The sequence below is a fragment of the Agelaius tricolor genome, unplaced genomic scaffold (genome assembly GCF_023055355.1).
Source record: "Agelaius tricolor isolate 1412-34295 unplaced genomic scaffold, bAgeTri1.0.p SCAF_29, whole genome shotgun sequence".
NCBI lineage: Eukaryota > Metazoa > Chordata > Aves > Passeriformes > Icteridae > Agelaius > Agelaius tricolor.
The window spans coordinates 4,339,630-4,367,463 of record NW_027269289.1 but is presented as its reverse complement, the minus strand read 5'-3'; the positions used below and the strand labels follow the sequence as shown (position 1 = coordinate 4,367,463).

The following is a 27,834-nucleotide window of genomic DNA, read 5'->3' as shown; positions in this document are numbered from 1 at the left end:
CACCCCGCTCCCTGCCCAAGGTAGGGAAGCCCAGCAGGAGCAAGCACAACACGCTGCCCGGCGGGACCCTGCAGATCCGCTCCCTCGGCAAGGACGACCACGGCGAGTGGGAGTGCGTCGCCACCAACATCGTCGCGAGCATTACTGCCAGCACCCACCTGACCGTCGTAGGTACGGGCAGGGGGGGAAAAAGGGGCCTGGGGAGAGCCCCCCGGGCAAGGCAGGAGGTGGGCATGCTCCCCACAGGGGACAGGACAAGGGGGAGTGGCTTTAAGCTGAGAGACGGGTGGTTTAGATGGGATATTGGGAAGAAATTCCTCCCTTTGAGGGTGGTTAGGCCCTGGCGCAGAAGCTGTGGCTGCCCTATCTCTGGAAGTGTTCAAGGTCACATTGGACAGGGCTTGGAGCAATGGGGTCTACTGGAAGGTGTCCCTGCCCATGTCAGGAGGGTTTGAGGAGCTGTCCCTTCAAGTTCCTTCCAACCCAAACCACTCTATGATATTGGGAAGAAATTCCTCCCTTTGAGGGTGGTGAGGCCCTGGCACAGAAGCTGTGGCTGCCCCATCTCTGGAAGTGTTCAAGGTCACGTTGGACAGGGCTTGGAGCAACCTGGTCTACTGGAAGGTGTCCCTGCCCATGTCAGGAGAGTTTGAGGAGCTGTCCCTTCAAATTCCTTCCAACCCAAACCACTCTATGATTCTAAGAGCAGTGTCTCCTTTAAATGTTATTTCCTGCTGGAGTTGCCTTTCTCTGTGCTGTTATGGCCACCTGCCCTCTGCCATTTCCAGCAGAAATGGCCTTGGCCATTTGTGACCGTGTTCACAGGGGTCCGAGGAAGAGGGAAGAGACGAGGATCTGACTCCATGTTTCAGAAGGCTTGATTTATTATTTTATGATATAAATTATATTAAAGCTATACTAAAAGAATAGAAGAAAGGATTTCCTCAGAAGGCTGGCTAAGAATAGAAAAAGAAAGAATGAATAACAAAGGCTTGTGGCTCAGACAGAGGGTCTGAGACAGCTGGGCTGTGATTGGCCATTAATTAGCAACAACCACATGAGGCCAATCACAGACCCACCTGTTGCATTCCACAGCAGCAGATAACCATTGTTTACATGTTGTTCCTGAGGCCTCTCAGCTTCTCAGGAGGAAAAATCCTAAGGAAAGGCTTTTCCATAAAAGATGTCTGTGACAGCCATTGGCTTGGTGCAAGAGGAGTCCCCTCAGGCCGTGTTTTGGGGGAAGACCCCTGCAGCCGTGGTGCTGCTCCCCTCTGAGCTGTCCCCTCTCTGTGCAGGGACAAGCCCTCACGCCCCGACCAGCGTGCACGTGGTGGCCGCCATGACCTCAGCCAACGTGTCCTGGGAGCCCGGCTATGACGGTGGATACGAGCAGACTTTCTCAGTTTGGTACGGCCCTCTGTGAGTCATCCTGGCATGCTTTGCTCTCTGCTTCTTTTCCTTCCTAGCCGACCCGAGCTTGGAGCAGCCGGGGGGAGGAGGGTGGGGAGGGTGGTGTGCCCAGCTCTGTGCCCAGCTCTGTGCCCGTGGGCCTTGCAGGGCTGAGCTCCCTCAGGGCTCCTCCGACAGATGGGTGGTGGTGGTGGTGGTGGTGGGATCGTGCAGTTCCTGTATTTCCTCTCCCTTCTGTGCTGGCCACTGCCTCTGTCTGCCCCAGCAGGTTTTACTCTGCTTGTGGTACACAGGAGATGCTTTGCATTCGTGTAGCTGTGCCTCTGGCATCTAATTTCATGATAAACTGTTTATGAGGCTTAACAGCCAGGGAGAGGATGGAAAATGCAACCTTTAGAGAGTGTGTCCTGGAAGAGCTGTGACTAAGCAGAAATGTTCTCTCCTTGCTCTGTGGCTCCCTGGGGGTGGTTAAATCCCAGCTGAGATCATGACCAGCCACTGTGAGATCCTGGCACTGGGGCTTTGCTCCCATAGCTCCTGTGCTCCCAGCACCCAGGTGCATCCCACCTTCCTGCAGCAGGGCCAGGCTCAGCCCTGTGCCTTTCCCCTGGGGCAGGGGAGGGAGAAATGTAGCTGCAGCAGGGCTGGGGTTTACTTTGGGCTCTGCTGTTGTCATCTTCTTATAAAGAATCATCCTTGGAAATGTGGAGGGGGTGATGTGTTCCCTTTCCAGGCCTGGGCTGGCATTCTTCAGCCTTTCCTCTCGCTCTCTCCTTCTTTCCTTGCCTTAATTTGCCCTGATGGAGGCTGCTGATAGAGAGGAGAGAGGGAGATGCTGCCTGTAATGATTTCTGCTCTGCTCCAGCCTGAGGCTGGGCTGTCTGTCTGGAGATGGAAAGAAGGAATGGATTGAACAGAGAGAGGGGAAATGAGGGAGCAAGCTGAGCAGTGCAGACCTTGCTTTGATGAAAATGTCCTTGGGAAGGAGTGGTTAAACCTCTCTGCTCTGGCTGCATCAGCAGCTGCTGCTGCTCTTGCTCTGCAAGCCACTCTCAGATTCCTGCCTCCTCGTGGCTCTTCCAGACTCCACAGGGAGAGAGCAGCCATCAGGGAAGGGTGTTTGCACCAAGCTTGCATTAAGGAATTCACAGGGAGCTGTGGGGACTCAGGATAGGGAGGCAGTGACCTGCCTTGCCCTGACCCTAGGGTGTGATCCCTGGGGGATGTGCTGTTCCCTGGGCATCCGGGGCATCTGGGGCACAGCTGGCTCATGCAGTGCCATCCAGAGTGCCATCCATGTGCTTTCCTCCCTGCTGTGGCTGTGGGATGCTTGAGCAAAACAAGGCTCCATTTTCTCTGGATTCGTGCTCTCCTCCTGCCTCTGCCTTTGTTGAGGCTGGAAATGCAAACCCCTGTCCCCAGGGTGGCCAGGGCCAGCACAGCATCCCAGCTGCACCACGTCCTCCCTCAGCCAGGGGGTTCTCCCAGTTCAGTGCTGCATTTACCCCCTGCTTTCCCCACCCTCAGCCCCTCTCTCGTGTGTCCCTGCCTGCAGCAGTGCCAGGAAGGAGGGATGTGAGGGCAGTGGGATTAAACACTGCAGGGAGACTGCCCAGGAGAGGGGCTGCCCTGCTGCCCTCCTGCCTCTGCCAGAGTGGAGGGGCTGCTGGGATCTGCAGTCCCAGCTGGAGCTGCAGTGTTCCAGAGGCTTTCCCTGGGTTTGGCAGAGGCACACAGCACATGCATGGCTCTCCACAGACCTGCTCGTTTCCATGGCTTGCTGCTGCTTCTCTGCCTCACTTTCTGCTCCCTGGACAGCAGCAGTATTTCTCTTTCCTCCATCTTTTCCTGCTGGGTGGATTCACCTGGCTGTGTGCTGGTAACTGCAGATGTGCCCCCTTACCTGTGCAGGACAGACCATCTGCACCAATCCTTCCCAAATTTTCCAAGGACACCACCAAAACCTGCAGCTGAGGGCTCAGACTCCCTAAAACATCTTCTAACACGAGCAGTATGGTAGTCATGCAGTGGTGCTGCTTTGGGATGTGGGATCCTGGTGGGATTAATGGCTTCTGGAGGTGGCACTGGGATGGCTCTGGGGGCATTTTTCACCTTGGGGTTCTGGTTAGACCCCAGCAGAAAGGTTCTGTCCTGCACTCCCTGCCAGTGCCTCTGCTGCTCTGCCAAACCCTGAGTGGTGCCCCAGGCTGTGCTGGCAGCCCCCGACTTGTGCAAATGTGGCAGAGATGGGGATTTAGTTAAATGTCTCTCGTGGGATGACATGTACAGGGCTACAGCTGAGGGAGAACTTGGCTCTGGCTCAGGAGATGTCGAGGTATAAATGGGAACAGGGCCTGTCTCCTGCGTCAGCCGTTCCCTTTGCAGCACTCACCAAAATGCTCCAGCTCCCACTTTTGCCCATGGGAAGATCACGTCAGAGCGGGGCTGTTGGCACTGCTGTTATCCCTGGCCCAGCTCAGGGCAGAGGGGAGAGCTCGTGGCAGTGCCCCTGAGAGCTGGTGGGACACCAGGGCATGGTGTCCTCTGCCATCTCGTGGGTGGTGAGTGGCTGCCCCATGTCCATCCACATCACTGCTGTCAAACCAAACCATCGCTCAGGAAAGCTCCATTTTTGCATAAGAAGTTAATGCTGCCTCTCTGTCCTCCCTGTCAAAGACACCTTCCCCTGAGGATGCTCCCTTTTCTCTTGGCAGGATGAAGAGAGCCCAGTTTGGACCCCATGACTGGCTGTCTCTCCCTGTGCCAGCTGGTTCCAGCTGGCTGCTGGTGGATACCTTGGAACCAGAGACTGCCTACCAGTTCAGTGTCTTGGCTCAAAACAAGCTGGGCACCAGCTCCTTCAGTGAGGTGGTCACTGTGAACACTCTAGGTAAGTCCTCCTTGGGAACAGGGGAGGGATCTGGGAGCTCTGTGTTGCCTTCTCCATGTTTCCTGTCTGTTGGAAATGGAGATGAACATCATCAGCAATGGTTTCCAGCCATGTAGGGGATAGTTTGTGGAGGGTCCTGGATGAAGCTTGCAGATTTTGGTGGATGCACGAGGCTTTGGAAGGCTTATCCTGAGAGACAGCATGGGGGAGCTGTACTGTGCCAGTCACCTTTCAGATCTTCCTTAAGTTCAGCTGGGATCAGGAGGTATTAATAGAGCACGAGATCACTTGTTAGAGCTCAGAGCCTTTGGGCTCTCAGGTGGTGGTGGGAGGAAGCAGGAAGACCTGGAGTCATGGCCTCATTAGTCCAGTGCCTTTTGAAAATCCACTTTTCTATTTCTGTGATAAGAGACCAGACTCCCAAGAGGTGCCCTAAACTCCTGGAATGTGGGAACAGCCACAGTGGTCCTTCCTATCGCCGGCCAGGGGTGTATGTACAAATCACAAACAGGACAGGACTGCTGTGGAACGTGCCTTGAGCTGTTTTATTTTCCAGCATCAGTCTCATTACATGGTTATGACAATGGGAAGATGCCACCAGCTCACATCTCAGGCAGCAGACCAAGAACTTAATGTTACAACTCACTTTATAAGTTTTTTGACCAATCACACAAAGCAAAAGCACATTGGCAGTAGTGCTATCCAACCACCATAAGCACACGTACCTGTGGTTAAAGCAATGCTTGCTTATTTTGAATATAATACCTACTTGTAAGCCTTAAAACACAATGTACAGAGCTCCATTATTAAGCTTCAAACTTCCTAGTATCTTGCTAGATAAACTTTCTGTAGCTTAGAGAGTTATTCTAGACAAGCGTTAATACACAGACCATTGTTCTATTTGTCCTTGCTTTTCTACTTTTTAAATAATTTTTCTGCTGACCTATCTCATGGCTGCTGCTTAGCTCCAATCACAGTTCTGCTGTCTCTGAGGCCTGCCTTTTGCAGCTTTCCCAAAACCCCTCTGATCTGGTGGATTCCCACACTTCTGCTGCTGCTGGGGGCACGGGTGGAAGAGAATCTCCTGCGCTTGCCCTGCCCCAACTCAGAGGTGTCCCTGTCCCTTCTGCTCTGCCCCCAGCATTCCCTGTAACAACTCCAGAGCCTCTGGTGTTGGTTACCCCACCGAGGTGCCTAACAGCCAACCGGACACAGCAAGGCGTCCTCCTGTCGTGGCTCCCTCCCGCCAACCACAGCTTCCCCATCGACCGCTACATCATGGAGTTCCGCGTGGCGGAGAAGTGGGAGATCCTGGATGACGGCATCCCGGGCTCCGAGAGCGAGTTCTTCGCCAAGGACTTGTCCCAGGTGAGCAGGGGCTGGCTGCCCACACCAAGCCCAACGGGGTGATCTTTTCCAGCCTTCATGGCTCTGTGATAATGTTGCACCATCTGCTGCAGCTCCGGGGAAGTTTTGGAGTGGCTTGATCAAGGAGCTGGGCAAGATAGAACGCTTTAATAATTTTAATTAATGGTATTAAGTAATCACAATCAATATGCATAAAAATGATAAATAGTGTGTTACTCTTCAATTACTCTTAGCCAGCATTTGTATAAAGTTGTTATAAGCTACTTCTGTAGGAACACAGCTTGAGAAAATGACTGAGACTTAAAGTTTTACTAAAGCCACTCTGATATGCTTCAATGAACAAAACCTGGGAGAGAAGGATGTGTTGTTGAGGTTGGAATGTAGGATTAATGGACCACAAGGACATTTTGCAGAAAGCAGAAGCTAAAGAGACTAACAAAGTCTCAGTGTACATTAGAAAGTCCCTACAGGAGGAAAAAGATACTAAAAATATGCACTAATTAGCATAAGAAGCGAGAAATCGATAACCAATAGAGGATAGAATACGAATTAATGAAAGAGAATTGTGTCATTTGGAACCAATGAACAATAATTTTTGTTTGATGAAAGCGTATAAATAGATGAAAAAGTTTTGTATCTGTGCCTGGGTGGAGGCCAGAATTTTGGTTGACCACACAAAATGGCCACACACCCCCTGGGCAAGGATAAAAGCCTGGCTTGCTAACATTAAAAAGGTGTTGTTAGAGGGTTTTTGTCGGAACCCAGGACATCCCTCTGGCTGTCCTGAGCAGCCAAGACCCCTGCCAGGGGGCTCAGAGACCCTGGCACAGAGCCCAAGATGCCCCTGTGGATTTGATTATGACCCGTGGAGCAAGTTACCAACCTTAGATAAGATCTGCACGCCACAAAAAATTAAGTAGAATAATAGTGAATTTATCACAAGGTGAAAAAGTAGATTTTGGGGTTTTCTAGAATGGGGGTTCAGAGGGCAAGATGGAGGGATCTGGGCATGTCCTGCCTTTCTCCTTCTTCTTCTTGGCCTCCATCTTCTGCTGTGATGTTGACACTTTTAGATTGGTTTAGAGTAGAAGCTCACAGTCTAACATAGGTGATAGGTATTGGAAAGTAATTGTAAACATTGTACAGGTAGTTTTTAGTATAAAGCCATAACACCGCCCTGGGGGCAGGCAGATTGCTAAGCAGACCTCAGCAGGACAGGACAAAGAATTTTATAGATAAAGAACCAGAAACAACTTTGGGACCAAGAAATTAAGAGCCCCGACTCCTTCTTCAAATGCCGGGCTGGGAAAAGAGACTTTGACACTTTTCTCGGGGTCACTCTTAGCAGCGAGAGATCCCAACAGGTTTTATGGGGATGTTGGAGGTTCTGGTAAGGCTGGAGGCTGTGTGGGGGCCCTGACAGGTGTGTTTGGCGTTGCAGGACACCTGGTACGAGTTCCGCGTGCTGGCGGTCATGCAGGATCTCATCAGCGAACCCAGCAACGTCGCTGGCGTGTCCAGCACAGGTGAGGGCTGGCTCCTCTCCTCTTCTCCCCCTGGCTGTGGGGCTGTGAGCTGGGCTGAGGGAGGGGTGCAGGGCTGTCATGGCTGTGCTGAGCTGACCCCAGGCTGCCCCGATGGGAGCAGGTGAGGACAAATCCCCGGAGCATCGCCGAGCCCAGCCCGCCCCGGCTCTGCGGCGAGCCTGGAGAACAAAGCTCCGAGCGGGCACTGGCGCAGCCGGGGAGCGGGAATGAAAGGTGGAGAGAGGGAAACGTAGCACTGCAGTGCAGAGTCCACAGGGAAAAGGGCTTTGCAAGCAGGGAGGCTGCAACGTGCTGCAGTTCGTGCGTGTTCTCCCTGCACATGCAGCGCTGAGAATGCTCCTCGAGCCAGGGGCAGGCGGAGCAGGGTTGTGATGGCGCTGGGAAGGCGAGGGCAGCAGGAAGGGATGGGGATGGGGCGAGCCCGGATTTTCTGGCTGTCGTGGAAAAGCCGGCTCGGCTGTGCTGCGATGCCGCGGTCTCTCTCTGCCCCCATGTGGTGCCGGTGTGGTGAGGAGAGCTTGCTGCAGCCTCCCTGCTCGCTGCCCTTGCTCCTCACGCCCAGGTTTTCTGATGGGGTTTGGCAGGTGCCCGGCCCCAGGCAGCTGTTCTGCCAGGCTGAAAGCTCCGTGGGGGAATGCGCTGATGCTGGATATGGCACACGGCAGGAGCACCGAGGTGTGCAGGGTGCACATCTGCACGTGCTCACAGCTGAGGTCTGCTGGGGCTTCACACGTGCTCCTGTTGAGCAAAGGGTTTGCAGCCCAGTTTTCATTGGAATGCTGAAATGAAGCCCTGACAAAGAGGTTGAAATGCCTTGTGCTGCTGCAGCAGGTTATTCAGCCAGGAGGAGACTGCAGGTTTGCTGCAGTTGTGTGTGTTCGTATGTATTTGTTTGGTGTGGAGGCTTCTTCCCTGGATGTCCACCAGCTAACACAGAAAGGTTTATCAGGTTGGTTTGGGCAGTCTGATCTAGTTGAAGATGTCCCTGCTAGACAGCCTTAAACAGCCCTTCCCAACCTAAACTATTTTATGATTCTGTGATCTGGTGTGAGATCCCCAACTCCCTTGGCCTTGAAGCAGCACTGATTGTTCTCCCTGGGTGGGCTGGCTTGGAAGCAGGGTCTTTACAGAGATTATCATTCCTGCAGGCTATCACTGCCTCCACGCTGTGGCAGCTCCCTGGGGAAGGCAGCACGTGTAACACTGAACTGTGTTTTTCCCCAGATGTTTTTCCTCAGCCTGACCTGACGGACGAGGGCCTAGCCCGCCCGGTGCTGGCTGGCATCGTTGCCACCATCTGCTTCCTGGCTGCTGCCATCCTCTTCAGCACACTCGCCGCCTGCTTCGTCAACAAGCAACGCAAACGCAAGCTCAAGCGCAAGAAAGGTGAGTCCATTCCCGGTGCGCTTCCTCCCTCCTTCCTGTCTCCCCCTCGTTTCTGCCCCCTGGTTGTGTTGTGGTCGTAACCTTCTTCCCTGTCTGTCTCTTCTTCGTCCGTGCGCGTCCTCAGGTGAAGCCCTGACTTCCTCCCTCGGCTGTGCCTGAAAGCGCCCGCGGTCGGGAGCGGGAGAGGCAGGGTGGGTGAAGAGGCGCCAGAGAAACTAGCCTGGGAATTCCGAGGGAGCTCTCCCACGCGGTGATAACTCCTAGAGCCGGGGGTTTAGGCTGGGCTGTCCTCTGGGATACAGACGGGGGGCACTGCTCACCTGCTCCAGGTCACCCTGGAGCTGGGTTCTCCAGCTGCTCCCAGCATGGAGCGGGCAGTGCTGGGCTAGAGAAGACCCCAAAGGAGACCCTGCTGCTGTGTTTCCCAAAAGCTGGGACTGCAGCCTCCATGCAGGAGTGGCTGGTAGGGAAAAGGGCGGCTGGGGAGCTGGAGAGGGCAGGGAAGTGGCTCCGTCTCCTCCAGCCTGCGGGGCTGTGGCAGCAGGACGGGCAGGACCCTGTGACGGGAGCTGTTTGTTGTCAGCAACCATTAAAGCACTGGAGCAATGAAACCTTGGCCTCTTGTTGAGTGTCTTTTGTTGTCGTGATGTTGAGTGTGTCTTGTCTCTGTCGTGTTGCGCCTCCTCAGCGTTCTCTCTTCTTTCCCCTTTTTATTCTCTTCCAGACCCTCCTCTCTCGATAACCCACTGCAGGAAGAGTTTGGAGTCCCCGTAAGTATCTGTCTTAGCTGTGGCACCAGGCTGTGAGGGTCTTCAAGGTGCCTCCCTCCTACAGTCATTGCAAAGCTTGAATGGAAATGTCTCATCCTTATTTGGTTGCTCCTGATGAGTTGTTTTTGAGTGTTCCCTAAACTTTTGGGAACACAGCAGTTCACAAGAGACAAATGGGCTTTGGAGCAGGAAGCAGCAGGGACAAATGCAGCAAGCTGAGCTAAGAGATGACCCCGCTGGATCTGTGAACACTTTCCAAAGCTGGAGTTGGCTGATGGAACTCAATTCCACACCAGTTGGAAGAGGCTCCTTAGGACAAGGACTAGCCTGCTACATATGGAGTCCTTCCTGCCAGCTCAGTGTAGTTTTTGAGTCATTCTCTGTTGGCTCTTTTTTTCCTGGGAAATTCATCTTTTCTCCTGAAGAGTGCCCTGCTGAAGCCTCTTTCCACATGTGCCCAAAGGTGGTGGATTGGGGTGCTGCAGAAGCCACAGCTCCTTGCAGAGCCCATCAAAAGCATGTGTAGCTGCAAATCAGCAGGAGCATCTTCCCGGTGGGAGTGCAAGAGTCTGGGATGTGGACACCTCATTCTTTGGCTCCTCGACTATTGGAAAATGTCCTGGTGCTGGTGGATCTGAATCTTACTTGTTTTCAGTTCATCCACTGCTCTGAAATAACCTGCACTGTCTGTTGGATCTGCTGTCTTTTGCCTCTCAATCCTGTTTGTTCAAGGCTTTCTGGATAGGGATGAGGGAACTGTCCTGGTGCTCTCTGCCTTTTGAGATGCTCAGCCTAAAGTCTGAGTGTTGATAATGGGAGAAAGAGTTGGTCTGAAATGATCCGTTAGCATCTCCAAGTGAGATGCTGAGTTCTGTGGGAGGGAACATTTGCCTGATGTCCCTCTTCTCAGGGCCTTTCCTGGGCATGTATAGCTCAGGTGGACATAAGAAAGCCCAGAAGGAGTTGGAAGCGAGCTCTGGGTGTGTCTTTTTTTCCTTGTGGGGCTGTAGAGCTTGTTGCAAGGTCTTGGTGGAGCTTGTTGTGAAGTGTTGGGGTGTTGGTGGAGCTTATTGCAAGGTGTTGGTGTGAACTTTCAGCCCCGAGTGTTCCGAGCTGCCCTCCCAAGGAGCAGGGATTCTGTGCACTGCCGCTGGTGAGACTCTGCCATCCTGGTTAGCCCCTGCCAATTTCTCCCAGAGGTTCTTCCTCTTTTGAGAGCTGGTAGCACTTTGTTTCCCAGATCCAGAGTTGTTCTTCTGGGCAGGAAGGGCTCCTTTCCTCCCCAGGTGACCGTCCCCTCTCTCGGTTTTTCTCCCCTGTGGTCCAGGTTGTCTTCCGGCAAGGTGAGTCCCGAGAGCATCCGCACGCTCCGTCCCCCCTCGGAGTCCTCTGATGACCAGGGCCCTCAGGCCAAGCGGATGCTGAGCCCCACCAAGGAGAAGGAGCTCTCCCTTTACAAGAAGACCAAACGAGCCATCAGCAGCAAGAAGTACAGCGTCTCCAAGGCGGAGGCCGAAGCTGAGGCCACCACTCCGATCGAGCTCATCAGCCGCGGGCCGGACGGACGCTTCGTCATGGACCCGGCCGAGATGGAGCCCTCCCTGAAGACACGGCGGATCGAGGGCTTCCCCTTCGTGGAGGAGACGGACATGTACCCCGAGTTCAGGCAGTCGGACGAGGAGAACGACGACCCCGTCGTCCCCACCTCCGTGACCGCCCTGAAAGCCCAGCTCACCCCTCTCTCCTCCAGCCAGGAGTCCTACCTTCAGCCACCAGCATACAGCCCCCGGTTCCACCGGGCGCTGGAGGGTCCTGGCGCCCTGCAGGCCACCGGCCAGGCCCGCCCGCCAGCCCCCCGGGCTTTCCACCACCAGTTTTACGGTTACCTCAGCAGCAGCAGCCCCGGGGAGGTGGACCCGCCGCCCTTCTACATGCCAGAAGTCAGCCCGCTGAGCTCAGTCATGTCCTCCCCACCGCTGCCCCCCGAGGGGCCCTTCGGACACCCCACCATCCCCGAGGAGAATGGGGAGAATGCCTCCAACAGCACGCTGCCCCTGGCCCAGACCCCCACAGGGGGCCGGTCCCCCGAGCCCTGGGGCAGGGCCGAGTTCCCCTTCGGCAGCCTGGAGCTGGCCCCCGCGCCGTTCCCCCACCAGCTCCAGCCCTGCGAGGCGGCCGAGGGCTCCCAGCCCACGGGCTGCCTTCCTCGGGGGCCACCACCCTCCTCCCTCCAGGTGGTCCCCGCATCCTACTCGGGCATCCTGCCCCTGGAGGCACCAAAGAGCTGGACCGGCAAGTCACCGGGCAGGGGTCAATCCTCCGTGCCCGCTACCACCAAGTGGCAGGACAAACCTATGCAACCCATGGGATGTCAAGGGCAGCTAAGACATACCAGCCAAGGTATGGGCATACCCGTGTTGCCTTACCACGAACCGTCCGAGCCCGTCGGCCCCAGCGGCACAAGCACATTCAGCCTGGACACCAGGTGGTACGAGCCCCAACCCCGACCTCGGCCCAGCCCTCGGCAGGTCAGGAGGGCTGAGCCCAGTTTACATCAGGTGGTGCTACAACCTTCAAGGCTTTCTCCTCTGACCCAAAGTCCCCTGAGCTCCCGCAACAGCTCCCCGGAGCTGACTGCCCGCGCCCGGCCCCGCCCGGGGCTCATCCAGCAGGCGGAGGTGTCGGAGATCACGCTGCAGCCGCCCGCGGCCGTCAGCTTCTCCCGCAAATCCACGCCGTCCTCCACGGGATCTCCGGCGCCGAGCAGCCGTGGGGACAGCCCCAGCTTCCGACCGACCACCGCCTTCACCCCCGTGGGCACCGGCTTCTCCAACTCCCAGGGCTCCTCCCTGCCCGTGGACACCATGGATGTTTTCGGAGACATCCCTTCTCCAAGGAGGGCTGGCGAGGAGATTCTCCAACCGGAGCCGACATCCACCACCACGGTAGCCGCCACAGGGTAAGTGCGTGAGCCCCATGGTGACCACCCCCCCCCACTCCCAGCCCCTTCCTGGCTTCCCCCACCCTGCCTTACCCGCTCCCTCTGACTCCCTCCCTGCCATCACCATCCCAACTGGTAGGGTCTCTCTGGGCACGCTGCAGCATCCCTTTTGGAGACCGGCGTCCCGCGGGCTTTGCTAGGCAGAGGCTGGTGCCACGGGCACGGGTTGCATGGCCGCCGCCCGAGAGCGCTGGGTTTTAGGCAGGCGACCTTCCCGGTCCCTTGGGAATCTGGGAGCGCCGTGAACTCGGGCTACGGGCCGTCTACCAGGTGTACAAAGACCTGGCTCGCTTAGGTAAGTGTCCTGGTGTCACTGGAGGTTGTTTCCTCTTCTAGCTGCTGGCTCTTGGCTTTCTTCGAACGTTAGGGCCGCCGCCGCCGCGCCTCTGTCTTCCTCCTCCTCTTCCTTCCCGCGGAGTCTAGAGAGCTTTAATGCATGACAGAAACAGCTATCACGGTCACCGCCCCACCTGCAAAAGGGATGCTGCAGCCCCAGGACGCGGGCAGGGAGAGATCAAGGACTTAGCCACACCAGCAGCATGTCAGGAGAGGAGCAAAAATAAAAATAAACTAAGCCCAGCGGAGATCGGGAGGCTGCCGGCACGCTCAGATCCTGCCCTAAAGAGGGAAGTGGCTGCACTAGACAGTAGCGGCTGGTTTTCCAGGTACCAGGGTTGCTCCAGGCAAAAGCGTCTCTCTCTCTCTCTTTCTCTCTCTTTCTCTCTATTTCTCCTCTTTCCTTCCGTCTTTCACAGCACCTTAGACCCCGTAGCCGTGCTTTCGTCCCATCCTTTCGTCTCGCTTCATTCTGGCTTCTTGTCTGGTGGGGTCGAGCCCCCTCCTCCGGCTTGTGGCAGAGAGGAGTCGGGGGCCAGGGCTCCCGGCCCCGCGGAGCCGGCGCGGTCGGAGGCGTTCGGAGGAGAGGCTGTGTTCTGGGGAGGGGGGAGGCAGCGTTTCACCCCGCAGTGCCCTCCGCATTTCACTCCCGCCCTCTGGTACCTGGAAGCGTTATGGCCTTAGCAAATCCCTCCGGCACTGAACGGAAGGAAGGAGGGCTCAGGGGAGAGAGGATGGGGAGGGAGAGCAGCTGGATGAGCCTGAAATGACTTCTGTGTGCCTCTGGAAAACCCAGCTACGGAGCGATGCAGTCAGGGATGTAGTCACAGGTTCATGTGTCTAGCAGGGCATGCCAAGGAGAGCCAGCTCCAGGACAGAGCCGTGTTAGAGCAGCACTGTTGTCCGTGCTTTTATGCAGTGTATCCATTCGCTTTGTTGATTATCGTTTTTGTTTCTTCTTTTCCTTTCTCTTCTGTTTCTTTCCCCCTTTCTTCTCCAGCCTCGTTTCGTTTGTGTTTCAGTTTGGTTTCTTTCCCTCCTTTTTCCTTTGGAGTTGTTGACGTGCTGATGTGTTGCGGAGCTCGGCTCCTTGCGGGTGTTGATAACTGCTTTGTTTTTGATTAATCTCAGCTATCTGGGCAGTGTTGTCGAGACAAGCTTCTCCTCAGCTCAATAGGTAAGGGTGATCCATGTCCGAAAGGATGGTGTGGGTGCTGTGGAGGGTGGCCGGGAGCGGGGCATGACAGGGGACACGGAAGGGGCTTTTCCAATACCATCTCTTCCTTTAAAGGGGAATAAGGAATGTGAAAACACTAGGAAACACCTCTGGACGCACAGTCTCTGTGGCTTTTGGGTTTCCCCTCCCAGCAGCACACGCTGCTCCCCTGCCTTCGGGGCTGGGGTTTGGGATGAGCCGAGCTGCCGTCTCCCTGGGCCACCTTTCCTTTCTTGGGGGCTGGTGACACACGTGGCACTTTTGGCCCTGGCAGGGTGCACGAGGGCTGTGTGGTGTTAGGGAGGTGTGTGTTGAGGTGGGGTTGTCCTGGATAATCCAAACCAGGAGGAGCCCACAGCCAACCCCTGAAGTCAGGAAAAACAGCCACCTCTGGAGCTGCCAGCTGCAGACAGCCTGCTCAGAGTGGGCTCCAAAAATCAGTCTCCAGCTGCAGTCCAGCACGTGGAGAATTTTGTTTCCAGCAGAGTCTGGATTTGTTTTCTTTCTCCCGAGTCTCCTCAATCACAGAAAATGGGAAAAGTCTTTCTCCCAAGATGGATTGTATGCTTGGCAGCAGCAGAACTATGGTCTCAGGCTGCCAGAAACGTGTTTTTTCCTTCCCACCACAGGTGTAGTCATGGTAAAATCCTTCCATACCTGAAATACTCCTTGGAGAAATCTTTGACTTCTTCTGACCCAGCTGTAAATAATCTGCCCTAAGCAGATCTTGAAAGACTCTTCCAAGAAAATTCCTCCTGGGCTGCCTTCATGGGGCTGGTTTCCTAGACAGCCATGGGCATTTCTGGAACTGGGATGGAGTAATCTGGAGATGGTTTTCAGACCTTAGAAGCAGAAGAACATCACTAAAACTGCTAAATCCAGATGGGATAATACTAATTTGTGACCCAGAGGATTGGCAGCACTGACCTGTTTGGCCATCAGCCAGGCTGGTTGTGAAAGCAGAGATGGGATTGTAGATGGGCCTGTTTCTAAAGGCATGGCCATACCCAAACTTCCTTAGGGCAGGTCTTACAAAAAGTAAAGCTTTGCTGCCTTGGTTGGGAAGAGTCAAGGTTCTGGCTGATTCTCTCCAACAGCCTGAGGAGCCTTGTTGGGCTGGGAAAGAGCCTCATGAGAGAGAGGTGGGATGCCTAGAGAAATCAGGGAGAGGTTTCCAGGAGAAGGGAATTCCTCCAGCTGACCTGGAGGGTTGTCCTGGGGTGGGGAGAGCAGGATTGGCGAGGAGGGGGTGTTGGATGTGTGTGGTCCATGGAGGAGCCATCCTCTTGGCATGACAAAACCCATCCTGTTCGAGCCTCCGAATCTCTTGAGCACTTGGCTGCCTTCTCCTTCTGTTTTTCCTTGCTGATCCCAGAGCAGGGCATCCCGTGAGGAGCAAAGTTGGCACCAAGCCTTGGTGAGATCTGGGCTGTGCCAGCCTTTTTGGGAAATGGGGAAGCCCGCAGAGAGGATGTGGCTGTTTGTTCTTGCTCTGTGACATTTCCCTGCTCTGGCAGCATTAGGGACACAAGCAGTCATGGCTTTAGCACAGCAGAGGTGAGTCCAGGCTCATGTCTGAGTTTGGTGTGGCTCTTTCTCAGGTCCTGGCTGGCCCCAGTGCTGGCTGCCGTGGGCTGATGGATTTTGAGGAGCAGGTGACACTGCCCAGCAGGGTGGGAGCAGCCATGTGTCCTACTCCAGGATGCTGCTGGGAGCTGCAGTCACAGGGACAACTCCAGAGTCATTATCCCCAAAAAGGGGAAACCAGAAGAATAAATCTCACTTCAATAAGCAAGGAATCCTGCAGAGAGCCCAGCCGAGTAATTTCTTGATGATTTGGGGTCATAAAATTGTCAGTGCATGCAGAGCACAGGGATTTTATACCAGGCCAGCCAGATTTCTCTATTGCAGCATTGGAAGCTGAGAGGAGAAGGAGAAGCAGCATGTGAGCTCCCTGCTGCAGCATGGTGGCTTTTGCTAGGTGAAGCTCAGGTAGTTTTTATGGATGAGCAGAGATAAATGATGCAGTTACTGAGCCAGGCAAGGAGTTCTCCCATCTTCTCCTAGGATGCAGCGCGCATCTTGGAACAGGGAAAAGGGGGCTGTCGTCTCCCTGCAGAGGGAAACCCAAAAACCACAGACAAGGCACCAAGCTCCCCTGCCCCTCGGCACGGCAGCCTGCCCTGGGTGGCCTCCCTGGGCCCCCCTTGCCGGGGCAGCCCTGCCAGTGCAGGGAGCTGGGGGGCTTGGCAGTGGCGTAGCGTTGAGTGACCAAGGGACGTCGGCGCCAGGCGTGCGGGAGGAGCAGCAGCCCTCGCTCCCCGCTTGAAAGAAAACAGGTTCCCCTTTAAAGACTGTCCATGTGCTGATCCTCTGCATGTGTTCCATGCCTCCTTCCGCTTGGAGAAGTTGTGAGTCCGCTTGTCTGAGTGCGTTTTTCTTTTCTTTCTTAATTATTATTATTATTATTATTATTATTATTATTATTATCGTTACTTTATTTTTCTTTTCAGTCTCTTTTATTTCCTTATATATTTTCTCACTCCTGTTTTTCATTTATCTTCCTCTCTCCCCTCCCCTTCCCCATGACTGTATCCCCCTCTTCCTGTCCAGCCCGGCCCCGTTTCCCTCGCCTTCTCTCCTCTCCGTCAGCATGGTGGTGAAGTCCGTTGTGTAGATGAGTTATGGTGTCTGCAGACCTGTAGAAGGGCACCCCTTCTCTGGTGTGCTCCCTGCTGTGACCAGCCCCTTCCTCCCTCCCTCCTGGTGGTGCCTTGGCAGCAGCAGCAGCCCTGGCCTGGGGCTGTCACCGCGGTGTTTCTCTGGCACCTCTTGTGCTGAAGCGTTCCGGGATGGAGGCAGCAGCCTCGGAGCAGAGTGGGAATTCTGACTTGCAGGAGCCTTGTGTAGGACAACTGAGCTCTTCATGTGAGGAGGATGAAGGGTAGAAGGACACAGTGGGCTCCTTTCAAGTGGATACTCTACTTTATCCAAGTGGATGCTCTAACATGCCCAAACTATTCCTGGATGTCAATGTCTTGGCTCAAGGAGAGGAGGAGACAGGGAGGGTGTGTTGAGACCTCCATGAGGCTAAATATATATGAATTTATCTATAGTATCCTTGAATCTCCTGGACCCCTCCTTTATATGGGTTCCCTTTCAGAGTGGATGATTTCAGGGGTCTTCTCCCTCATATCTTTGCTTTGTACATGGAAGGACATTTGAAGAAGAGCAGCTGTGATGTGTGTTGGGCTGGATACTTCTCCTCTACTTCCTTTTCCTGCCCTGGGACTCTTGGAGGTCCTTCAGTACCTTTGTGGCCTCTCCAGTACCTCCCAGTCCATGCAGTCCAGACACTTGCTCATGCAGAAGGGTTTTCCTTTGAAGACTCGAGGAAAGCTGCTGCTCCAGGTGTTGGTGGTGCCTTGCAGAAGGTTGGTGCCAGGAGTTCACGTGGGCTTCTCAAAGCTCCTTTGCTTGGCTCTACACTGAAATTTCCAGAAGAAGTTCGCCCACCTCCCTAAACGTCTCATCTGTTGGTATTCAAGAGCTCCTTTGTGTGTGGGCAGCTGCCCAATATGTGAACTCTGGGGGCAGGAAGAAGCTTTTGGCTGAGCTTAAAATGAAAATTAATTTGGACGAATTGGCGCCCTTTGAAGAGATAAAGGGTGGGTAGAGCAGATAAAATTTGGCTGCTGAGTAGCATCGTTTTGTCCTCTGTATCCCTTCCTTGCCAGAGGTCAGATAGTATTTATGGTGACACATGGGTTCAGTGCACTCACTGTTTATGTTTGTGTGTATAAATACGAGTTCAATTATGGAGAACTAGTGGAAATGAGCTTCAGGCAATTTCCTCATAATCCCTCATGTAAATCTGTTTAATTTTGTCAGCATGCCACGACAGCTTCTTCTTAGAAAGAAAACAGAGTGGAAAGAGAAAGAGACTTTTACAGGCTGAGCTTTAATAACAGTGGCAAAAGCTGTCTGGGTGGTGGGAAGAGGTGGTGGAAGGCAGGTGCTGGTGGGCAGGATGGTGGCAGGATCACCGAGCTCGTTGCTCTCCAGGGCTTGGCACACCTGAACTCTGTGGGTGATGGAGCTGGAGCAGCTGAAGTCACCATTAGCCAAGTACCTGCTAATGGAATGCAACTCATCTGCACCCCACAGAATGTTGGCTGTAAGAGGGAAAAGCCTGTCATTGGCCACTCAAGCAGGAATTGCTGCAAGGAGTGCCATGCTGTGACCTGTGGGTCACTGTGGTCCTGCCTTCAGCCAGCATGGTTGAAGCTCAGTTGGTTTAGCTCAGAGGGCAGAGCTGCTGCTGGCAGCATCTCTCACAAGAGGCTGATTGCACTTGGGAAGGCGTTTGAGCTCTGCAAATGTAAACGTTGTCTTCTGGATGAGGAAAAGCTTGGATCCAGCCAGCGGGACTCCCGGCATGTCTAATGAGCTGCTTCATCTTTGGCTGATGTGATGCTCTGCTGGGAGCTGGAACAGAGGCTCTCCAGGAACTCTCCGCACCCTGACGTCTCTGTTGCGTTGGAAAACATGAAAAGGAGCTTTTCTGTGCCCAGTGAAAACATGAAAATGAGCTTTTCTGTGCCCAGTGTTTGGGTTTCTGTTGCGTCTGCTGTGCCTCAGCTGCTTCTTCACCTCACGCTGCACTTCCCTGGGTGCTCTCCAGTGCTGCCAGCAAAACTGAGAAGCTTCGCAATCACACTCATCTTCAAAAAAACCCAAAAACCCTTCTGCTCCCCAAGGGGAAAAAACCTCCTGGGAGCTCCTTGCCTGTGCGCTCCAGCTGAAATTTCAATGCTCTGGAGACCCTTGGGATGTCGGATGGGAAGTGCTGCTGTCACACTGTGCTCTGCACACATGGGGACCCACAGGGAAAAGCCTGCAGGTGTCTTCAGTGCCAGCCAGGCTCTGCCTGGACCCCAGGGGAGATGAGGAGCTCCAGACTCTCCGTGGGTGGGTGTACTCTGGTACCACAGCCCGGGAGTGCAGGGTCTGTGCTCCAGCCCATGTCCTCGCCCCTTCCCTGCTGCTCCTGCCAGCAGCCACGGTGTTTTTGCAATGCTGGATGGGGCACACCTTGCTGACAGACAGGGGGACATCATCCTCGGTGGTTCTGTGCCCCAGCAGGAGTCTGAAGGCACGGATGCAGCCAGCTGAGGTGTCTCCTCCTGCCCTCCTGCTGCCCGTGGCTTGTGGGATTTGCTGATCACTGCCCTGGTCACAGATGGATGCAGGAGCTGCCATCAGCACTGTCCTCTGTGTGGCTCCTGTGACGAGGTTTGGTTGCTGATCCCTGGTGACCAAGTTGTCAGAGCAGAAGAGCATCATCTCCTCCTCTGAAGGGTTCCAGCAGGCTGGTTTAAATCTTCTTTCCTCATCGGAGCCTGGCTTAAAATGTTGGCTTTATCTCAGTGAAAGGTGCTTTGTGGAAGCTTCCAATCTTCTCTGGACACCTTGTCTGCAAGTGGCTTGGGTTTATCCCAGATGGCCACAGATAGCTTCTGTGGCATTAGGAGCTGGTGACTCTTGGAGGGTCGTGGAAGTAAAATGGAGAGGGGGAAGGAGATGGGAAAGCAGCAAGAAGGGGGGGGATGCTATAGATAAGGGGTGTGCTACAGATAAGAGCTGGACTGCCCGCTCTCCTAAGGAAAAGGTTTTCCTCTAATGCTCTGCTCTCTACAGCAGTCGTGCTTTCCAGGCCTTGGATGGGAAAAACAGGTACAGTGAAGGAAATAAAACAAAAAGTCTCTTTGCAAAGGGGAGGATACTGCACCTTGAGCTGGTTCCTGTAGAAGAGCTCCCCAGGGGGTACAGCTGATAAACTATCCCTTGCACCTGCTGGCTCTCCTGCAGGAAGCACCCCTTTGCAAACGTCCTCCTTGTCCTTGCAATAAAACCTTGTCAGTGTTTCCATTTCCAGCTCCCAGCCTCTCGCTGTTCCAGGAGCAGATGCTCCTGTACTGTCGCATTTCTGTTGTCGCTTCTCACAGGGACCTGGGAACGAGGTACCTCTCCCAGCTCTGTTGGTCTGTGCCCTTGATGTCCCTGTCTGTTGTGTGGCCCCTGGTTTTTCTGGCTGTGGGAGCAGGGCCAGCAGGATCCTGCCTCCCTGCTGTTTGTGGTGCAGGTGTTGTCCGCCCCGGGTGGCTCGTGGTGCCCGTCTCGATGCTGCCGTGCCGCTTCTGCCTATCTCTTTCTCTTCTCTCTCCATCCCAAGGGGTTTCCTATCACTTCCCAGAAATGCCTTATCGGACATAGGATCTGCCCCGTCCTGTTTTGTCTAGCAGTGTTGGCATGGCAGGCAGGTGAGCTGGGGATGCCCACGCTGGATGTGGCACCGGCCGGGTCGCGGTGCCGCTGGAAAACCTGGAGGAGACGTAGGGGCACAGCGGGGACGCCTCACTTCCTCCATCCCGTGCTCTGGCACACCTGGCTGACCCTGCTCCCTCGGCCCTGGGTTTCTCACCTCTTCCTTTTCCACGGCAGAGCCAGCTGGGATCGGCCGATCCCCCACCGGGGACGCCCAGAGGCCCGAGCGTGGCCGGGAGCCGCTGATGGCGCGTGTCTGCTTTTCCTTCCTAGAAAACGTCCATCTCCGCCCGGGGACACTGCTGCACCTGAGAGGCTCGAAGCTCTGAAATACCAGCGGATAAAGAAGCCCAAAAAGTCATCCAAGGGCTCCTCGAAATCCAGAAAACAACCCAGTGAGTGCGAGGACCCCACGGTCCCCAACGGCATTCCCTGTGTCCTGCTGTGAGCAGAGCTTGGGCAGATCCCTGCCGGCTCCAGCACTGGGGTTCTCCAAACCTGTTCCTGGATGCTGCCCTTGTTCCCTGCTTCCCAAAGGGATGTCTCCCCGGGCTGCTTGCCTGCAGGTTGTCCCTCCTTTGCTCCTCCAAACCAAGTCCTTTCCATGCATCTCCCATATTTAGTCATTTGTTTGGATTTTGAGTGTTAATTTCATTTTCCCTGATGCCCAGCGTTTTCCCTTCTTGCCACGCTGCGTGTTCAGGGCCAGGCTTGCTGTCACCTCCCTTTTTCAGCAAGCAAAGCGCTCTGCTCTGCCTGCTGCTGGCTCCAGTCCCATCTGCCTTCTCTCCCCCCTTCCCAGATGGCTCTGCCTCCCAGGTTCAGCACCCTCCCAGCTCTCAGGTACTGTCACCTGACGAAGCTGTCTGCCTCCGCAAGAAGAAGAGACACCCTCGTCAGGACCCCTTCGCCCGGCTCTCAGCGCTGAAGGACGACCTCTGCCACCGGCAGCTCCCTGAAGACCAGACAGCCATTCTCAACAGCGTGGACCACGATGACACCAGTGGACACGCCACCCTGCTCTAGCCTAGCGCCGGTCCCAGGAGGTTGAACAGGAGCGGTGGAGGGAGCTGGTGTCACACCACGGGGGGATGGAGGTGATGGGAAAGAGGGGGGGACACCCCTAAGCTGTCACCTCTCTGAGGGGTTCGGTGGCTCACGGTGGGGACGAGCTGGGGGGACCTGGGGGATGCTTTGGGGAGAATGCTTTGGGCTGGGTGTTCCTCAAATCCACTTCTCCCCCACCCCAAACAGTTTGGGTGGGGTGGGAAGAGGGGTGTTGCATCTCGGTTTTGGAAAAGATCTCTAGGCTTCAAAGGCATGGATGGAGCTTTTGACATCTGCGTCGGCAGCGCGCGTTTAGGGGGAAAGTGTGGGATTGAGCAGCTGGCCCTCAATCGCCAGAAGAAGTTGAATGACACAGGGTGTAATTAAGTGACAAGAACCTAACAACCCAGGCGGGAACTGGTAATCCCATGAATCTGATTATGATAAAAACATGACCAAATAATCCCAGGAAAGATGTAATTGTGAAAATCTCCCTGCCTCCCCCTTCCCAGCCTCCTTTGACGTGAAGGTAACAGCAGCAAAACCATCCGTGACATCTTTCCTTACCTATCTCTGAAAGGGAAAAGCCAGAAAGACCCTGAGCCTTCGAATCAATGTGAGAAATCACCATTTGTCTGTGTGCAAATGCACTTGAGCCTCGGTGAGGTGTGCTTGATGCCGTGCGAGCGCGCAGGTGCGGGGCTGATGCGATCTGAGGGTGTTTCCCCCTCCAGGCGTGGCGTGTGCCAGCTTTGATGAGGGTGGGTTTGATTAATTCTGCCCGACTGCTCTGTGTATCTCAGGCAAATGTTCTTCAGCGCCGCATGGTGATGTGATTTCTTACTGTGTGATGTTTAATCCCTACCCGTAACCGCAAAGGGGGAGACGTGGGCGTGCGGGCGAGCGGGGTTTGGCTGCCTGGTCCCCAAAGCCTCCGTCGGCAGGTGCTGAGCCCCAGGGAGAGCATCTGGAAGTGCCCAGCTCTGCGGATGGACGTGGATGGCTCCGTGCAAAGCTAAGCCCAGCGTTTCGCGCCAGCTTAAAATACGTTGCTGCTGGTTTCACCGTTTTTCCCTTTTTCCTTCCTGCTCCAGCCCGGATGTGTCGGCTGTGACACCTGCCAGGGTTGTGCCCCTCCCTTTGCTCCCTGTTCCCCTCAGTAATGCTGTTCTAACTCTTCACCAGAATGTATTTCCTCTTCAGAATAGGGTAGGTTTGGTGGCTGGTGGTTTTCTGGATTGCATAGGCCTTTTTTTTTGGTTTGTTTTTAGCAGGCAAGGTGTAACCCGAGAACAGCCGGGCTCACTTTCCTGCTCTGCCTCCACTCTCTGACTGCGTGGCCTTGGGCAAGTCACTTGACCTCTCTGTGCCTCAGTTCTCCCATCTGTAAAATGGGGATAAGTCATATTTGAGCACTTTGGACAAGCACTTGGTGGCCTACAGACTGCAAGTGCTATGTAAATGCTTAGTGCTAATACCAAGCAATCCCTACCTTTAAAATATTTAGAGTTGATTCTTTTTTTTTGGTTTGAAGTGGTAAAATCAACCACTGCATCCAGGTTTGCACAGTTCTTCCTCTGCGGTAAAGTGCTAAACCCTCCAGCCTGCCTGGGAATAAAACACCGAGTGTTTCATGTAGATATTCTTGCTTTGAGTGGATTCAGGCTGTAGAAAAAGTGTCAGGAGAGCTGGAGAGCCTGCAGGCATGTTTTTAGCCCCAGGCTCTCTATTTGCATATGAAACTTTTGTTTATTCCCAGGTAGAATTGCCAAGAGATTCTCTGCAATCTCGCCTTTAATTCTGCTTTGCCTTGGTTTTTGCTCTTGCTGCTGGTTGAACCTCCAAGGGCTGAGATGTTTGGAGGAAGACGTGAGCTCTCGGTTGTGATCTGGCTCTCTGACCATGCCACGCTTTTAGGTCGGAGCCTGTTGATTGCTCTGCCTCTTTATACCTGGTTTTAGAGGTTGTGCTTCCTTTCCCAGCAGGATGCTCGGGAACCTGTGGCCACCAAAAGCAGAGCACCGTGTCTTTTCCAATCTCCAGGCCCTAAGTAAGGTTTGAACCGCTGGACAATGAATCCTCTAAATCGATAACCAGATATTTCTGAGCTTTAACAACTTTCTCAAACCATCACCAGGTTTGTCTTGGGAAGGAGGGAGGGTCTGGCAGAAATGCCCCTCTCTTTCCAGCCTGTACCAGGGCTTTTTATTGACCTGACGAGTGACCTGACGTAAGAACCTCAACTCTCAGAGTGAGAACTCAACCTTGCTAACAGTATGACTGCGAATTTCTTTTCTTTGGGTGTGTTTTTAGGGTTTTTTCCCTAGAACCTGCTCGGATCTGAATTGATTTAATGCCATTCTCCCGCTCGGCAGCGGGGAAAACTCTGCCTGGCTTGGCCAACTTCAGCTCGCCGGTCCCTCCAGCTGGGCTGCTCCTGATGGACAGGTGACCCTCGGGGCTGGGGGAGGCGTGGAGGCTCTGTGCTGCCTGTGCCATGGCCAACTTGCTCTTCCTTTTGCTCTCATTGCCTCAGCCTCTGGAACAGAGGGTTGCTTTTCCATTTGAGTGCTTTCCAAACGATTTACGACACCCGTTCGGATGGGCCAGGCGCTGTCTTCAGGCTCTTGAGGTTTCTACCTCAGGACTATGCCCCATCCCATCTTAAGGAGCTCTAGAGGACTTGGAGTGCAGGGCAGGTTGACGGAGCATGCTGGCTTGCTGGGTCAGTCTTTTGAGATTTGTTTTCCTTTTGCAGGTGTTTTGAGCCACTGGGCTTTTCATGGTCTTCGACCTTTAGAGGCTGGAGCTGCAGCCCTCTCTCTTTCAGCCGTGTACCTGCCACGCTGCTGGAGTGGGAAATCCCGCCCGGGCGCCTCGTGGAAGCAGCTCCTCCCTAAAACCATCCTTAACTCCTTTCCCTGCTAGACCGAGTTACCTTCTGATAGACTCGGGCCGTGCTTTGGCTGACTGGCTCGCCTCTTGCTTTGGCAACCTCCTCCTCGCTTCTCCCAGCCCTCTGGTTTCCATGCCCTTCAGGGTCGCTCCTCTCTCCTTCCGTGGACCTGGAAACATCGAAGCCGTGTCAGACGATGCCAAACACTTCCCCCATTTCACCCCCGTTTGAACTCCGTGTCGCTTTGGTGGTTTGCAAACACAGCTGCTGTCGCTGCTGCTGCTGCTTCTTCATTATTTTTTTTTTTTTTTTCCTTTCATGCTGCAAAATATATCTTGATTTTTATCTTTCTGGGCCACACTCTCTTATTTTCTAAGCTGGTCTGAGGTAGATGGCTCTTTCTGTATCTATCAGTAACTGTACAATTCCTCCTTTCACGTTGTGAACATGATGTTCTATTAGGTCCCTTGGCAAATCCTGGCCCACGGTGAAAAAATTCCTCTGAATCACAAGGATATTGTCCCTGGGCTCTGCTGGGGTGTCAGTGTAGGGATACCAGCCCCGTTTTGGGGGGTCCTTGCTGATGCTTCTCCCTGCAAGGGGGCCATGGTGGGGATGCTCCAGCACTGGTTTCGTGCCACCTTGGGGGTTGCAGGATTGGGGCACCCTGAGCTGGGGAAGGTGACATGGAGAGGTGGATACAGGATGCCACTGAAATCCTGTGGAAAAGGGGTGCTCCTGGGGTGCTGTCCCTTGCAGTCCAAAAAGGAGTCCTGGAGCAGGCAGGGAAAAAGGGCAGGGAAAGTGCTTTGCCTGCTTTTCCAGCAGGGCTTGCTGAGCTCTCATCCACGTGTTTCTAAGGTGACTTTGCTGTGCAGCCCCAGCAGCGTTTTGGTTCTGCAGTGTTGACGTGAAGGAAAATGCAAGTTAGTGTCAGGGGGGAGAGGGAGCATTCAGGACTCGTTTGTGGGGCCCCATTGCTGTGCCTGCCACTACAGCACCCACGGGCACAGGGAGTGATGAGTTTGTGGGATGGGGGAGCTGCAAGGTCCCAGGGTCCCTTCCCAGTCTGAACCTCGGCATGGTTTGCAGTCTGCCCCCTGAGTCACCGTGAGCCCTCGTGCTGTCTGTGTGAGCAGGGGATGCTTTTCCTGGGAGGATTCTCATTCCTGCTCCCCTGTGCCGGTCACCTGTGACTTGGAGGCTGCTTTGGGGCACGGGGGGACTCCAGGCTGTTCATCTGGTGTTTGTCACCTTGTCAGCTGGCTCAGTGCCACTGGAGGAAGGCTGGAGGTGATGCTGTTCGGATATATAAATGTAAAGGGAATATAAAGGGAATAACACCTTGCTGTACCTACCTCTGGGAGTGCTGAGGACACTGGATTTGGGATCAGCAGCCCAGGCACGGTCCTGGCAGGGCTTAGTCATGTCTGGTGGCATCCAGACATGACACACGTTCCAGACTCATTGCTGCTCCCACCTTGCTGTCTGTATTAGGACAAAATCCGCCTGGCATTTTGGTTTCTCTTCCTGCTTCAGGCAGTGACGTAGATTTGGGAGTTCTTGGAGTTTTGGGTTGGTTTCAGCTGTAGCTCTTGTCTGGAGGTATTTTTCCATGAGGCTGGACCTTCAGGGATTTCCACACGTCCCACATGGGCTCGCTGCAGCCCCAGACTGAAGTCAGGGCTTTTTTGGAAGGAAATCTTCTCAAGGAACCGGAGTAAAACCCACTGTACATATGAGATATAAATAGATAGAGAAGCATAGGACAAAGGTAGATAGGTTTGCAGAATTCAGTAGATTTGCATGTCGGGGTATGTGTGTGTCATGGGGAGAGTTTAGAGCTGTACTGGAGCGGGGGATCAGGATGGGCCAAGCTGGGAAGGGGCTGGGAGCAGCTGCAGCCTGAGGGGAATTTGGGGCTGGAGAGGCACCGGCGTGAGCTGCGCTGCGGCCCTGCTGCACACCACAGATCGCTCTGTTTCATTATTTCATCCCCAGTTTTTAGCTTTGCTTTGTTCATTGTCCATGACTCACCCTTGGGCCCTGAGATGGAGGAGCAGGAGGGACAGGTCCTGTGCTCTGCGTGCCCGAGGCACGTGGGGCGTGACACGGGACAGGACACGGGAGGGGGATGTCACATTGCCTCATCCCTGGTGCCATCGCTTAAAGAAAAAGCTGCACCACGCAAAAACCCTTCCCTCGAGTCCCTCTAGATGCTGCTCTCTGGTTACTCGTGTGAAAGCATTTTGCTTTGCGTCTGTTCTTCCCAGAGAAGCGTGAGTCAGAAGGGATGAGAGAGGGATACAGCTAAATTTGTCCCCTGAGCTGAGGAATGCAGCACTGGCTGTGCCAGCCAGCCCCAGCAGTGCCTCCTGGGAGGGACAAGATGTTCTTGACAGAGTCTTTTTATTTTAAACCTCATTAGCAGGACTTTGAGGATCTGAGGCAGAGAGGGGGTTTGGTCACCAGTGATGCCAGAGCTGGTACTGACCCCGGGCACAGGGACAGCTGGATTCAGGCTGGATCCTCACTCCTCTCCCAGAGCCATCCCTGTGCTGTCTGGGCACGGGGTGGCCCTTACAGAAAGCAGGATATTTACTCCCATTTCGCCCCTCCATCCAAATTCTGGTTTTTTTTTTGTTTTTTTTTTTTTTCTGTTTTTGAGTATCTTGACTCCTCTCTGCCTGTGTTTGTGGGAAGGAGAAGTAGGAAGTGCAGTTGTTCCTGTTAGAAATCTGTCAGGGAATGCTTGATCCAGGAACTGAGGGCTGGGAGGCAGCGACCAGATTTGACAACACCGGTGCCAGCAAAAAAAGAAACTTAATATTGCACTCAATTTCCATCAGTTGGCACATCCCCAAGCAGGGAGGACCAGTGTGGCTGTGTGGAGATGGGAGCCTGTTCCCCTGCCTGGGTGACTGGGATGAGAGGGAGCCGTGTTTTTCCATTTTCCCCAATTTTGGGTGTTTTGGCACAGCTGGCTGAGCTCTTTTCCTCGGCATTGCGTGGCAGCAGGACGAGCATCCCCAGTCCTGGGGCTCTGGCTGGCTTTTGATACGTGCATGGATGGAGGGGGGACCTGGGCAGGGGGTGGGCAGTGAGGGGGGGCAGAGGGGCTGGTCCAGGCTCGGGGGTGTTGGCTGAGGCAAGCATGTGCTCTAGAGGTAGATAAGGATTTTTGTACTGGTTGCAGTGGGGTGGGAAATGCAGGATGGAGGGGCTGGCATCCCCCATGGAGGACAGCTTGCCCAGATTTTATATTTACCATCAAAATGACACTTTCTCTCCCAGGAGGGCTTTTATTCTTGTTCTCCTGAGGTTGCAGGGCTGCAAAAGAGGGTGCCCATCTTCCCAGGTCTGAAAGCTCCTTGGATTTCCACCCACTCCCCCCCCCCAGCACTTAGATTAAAATAAAACACACCAAAAAAAAAAGACTTGAGAAATGAGCCCCAGTATCTCTATCTAAAGAAATGATATTGGTGTATTGAAACCGCATTGTATATAAAATTAAACAAATATATATTTACTCTCTATTTTAGAAGGGGGGGAGAATAAATATTTAAAATAATTCGTTAGTAATAGGTGTCAGAAACTTCTGTGCAGCATGAGAGAGGCTGTCAGAGGTGGGGAGAGT

At 54.2% G+C, this 27,834-nt stretch overlaps 1 protein-coding gene across 13 annotated transcripts in view; it reads left to right on the top strand.

Annotated features, from left to right (window-relative positions):
* Positions 1 to 24,546, top strand: part of IGSF9B (immunoglobulin superfamily member 9B) — a 44,904-nt gene extending 20,358 nt beyond the window's left edge. For 5 of the 13 annotated variants that reach the window (XM_071449607.1, XM_071449606.1, XM_071449601.1 and 2 more), the window contains 11 exons: positions 21 to 171; positions 1,299 to 1,422; positions 4,128 to 4,303; positions 5,445 to 5,671; positions 7,113 to 7,197; positions 8,443 to 8,604; positions 9,329 to 9,374; positions 10,702 to 12,333; positions 20,528 to 20,649; positions 21,057 to 21,351; positions 21,814 to 24,546. In XM_071449607.1, coding sequence (XP_071305708.1) covers positions 21 to 171; positions 1,299 to 1,422; positions 4,128 to 4,303; positions 5,445 to 5,671; positions 7,113 to 7,197; positions 8,443 to 8,604; positions 9,329 to 9,374; positions 10,702 to 12,333; positions 20,528 to 20,649; positions 21,057 to 21,280 — 2,949 coding nt within the window. In that variant the 3' untranslated portion in view covers positions 21,281 to 21,351; positions 21,814 to 24,546. Of the gene's footprint in view, positions 1 to 20; positions 172 to 1,298; positions 1,423 to 4,127; positions 4,304 to 5,444; positions 5,672 to 7,112; positions 7,198 to 8,442; positions 8,605 to 9,328; positions 9,375 to 10,701; positions 12,334 to 12,711; positions 13,041 to 13,842; positions 13,889 to 20,527; positions 20,650 to 21,056; positions 21,352 to 21,813 lie in introns of those variants that run through there. The other 8 variants (XM_071449608.1, XM_071449600.1, XM_071449598.1 and 5 more) reach the window with 7 other exon arrangements.
* The last annotated feature ends 3,288 nt before the right edge of the window (positions 24,547 to 27,834 follow it).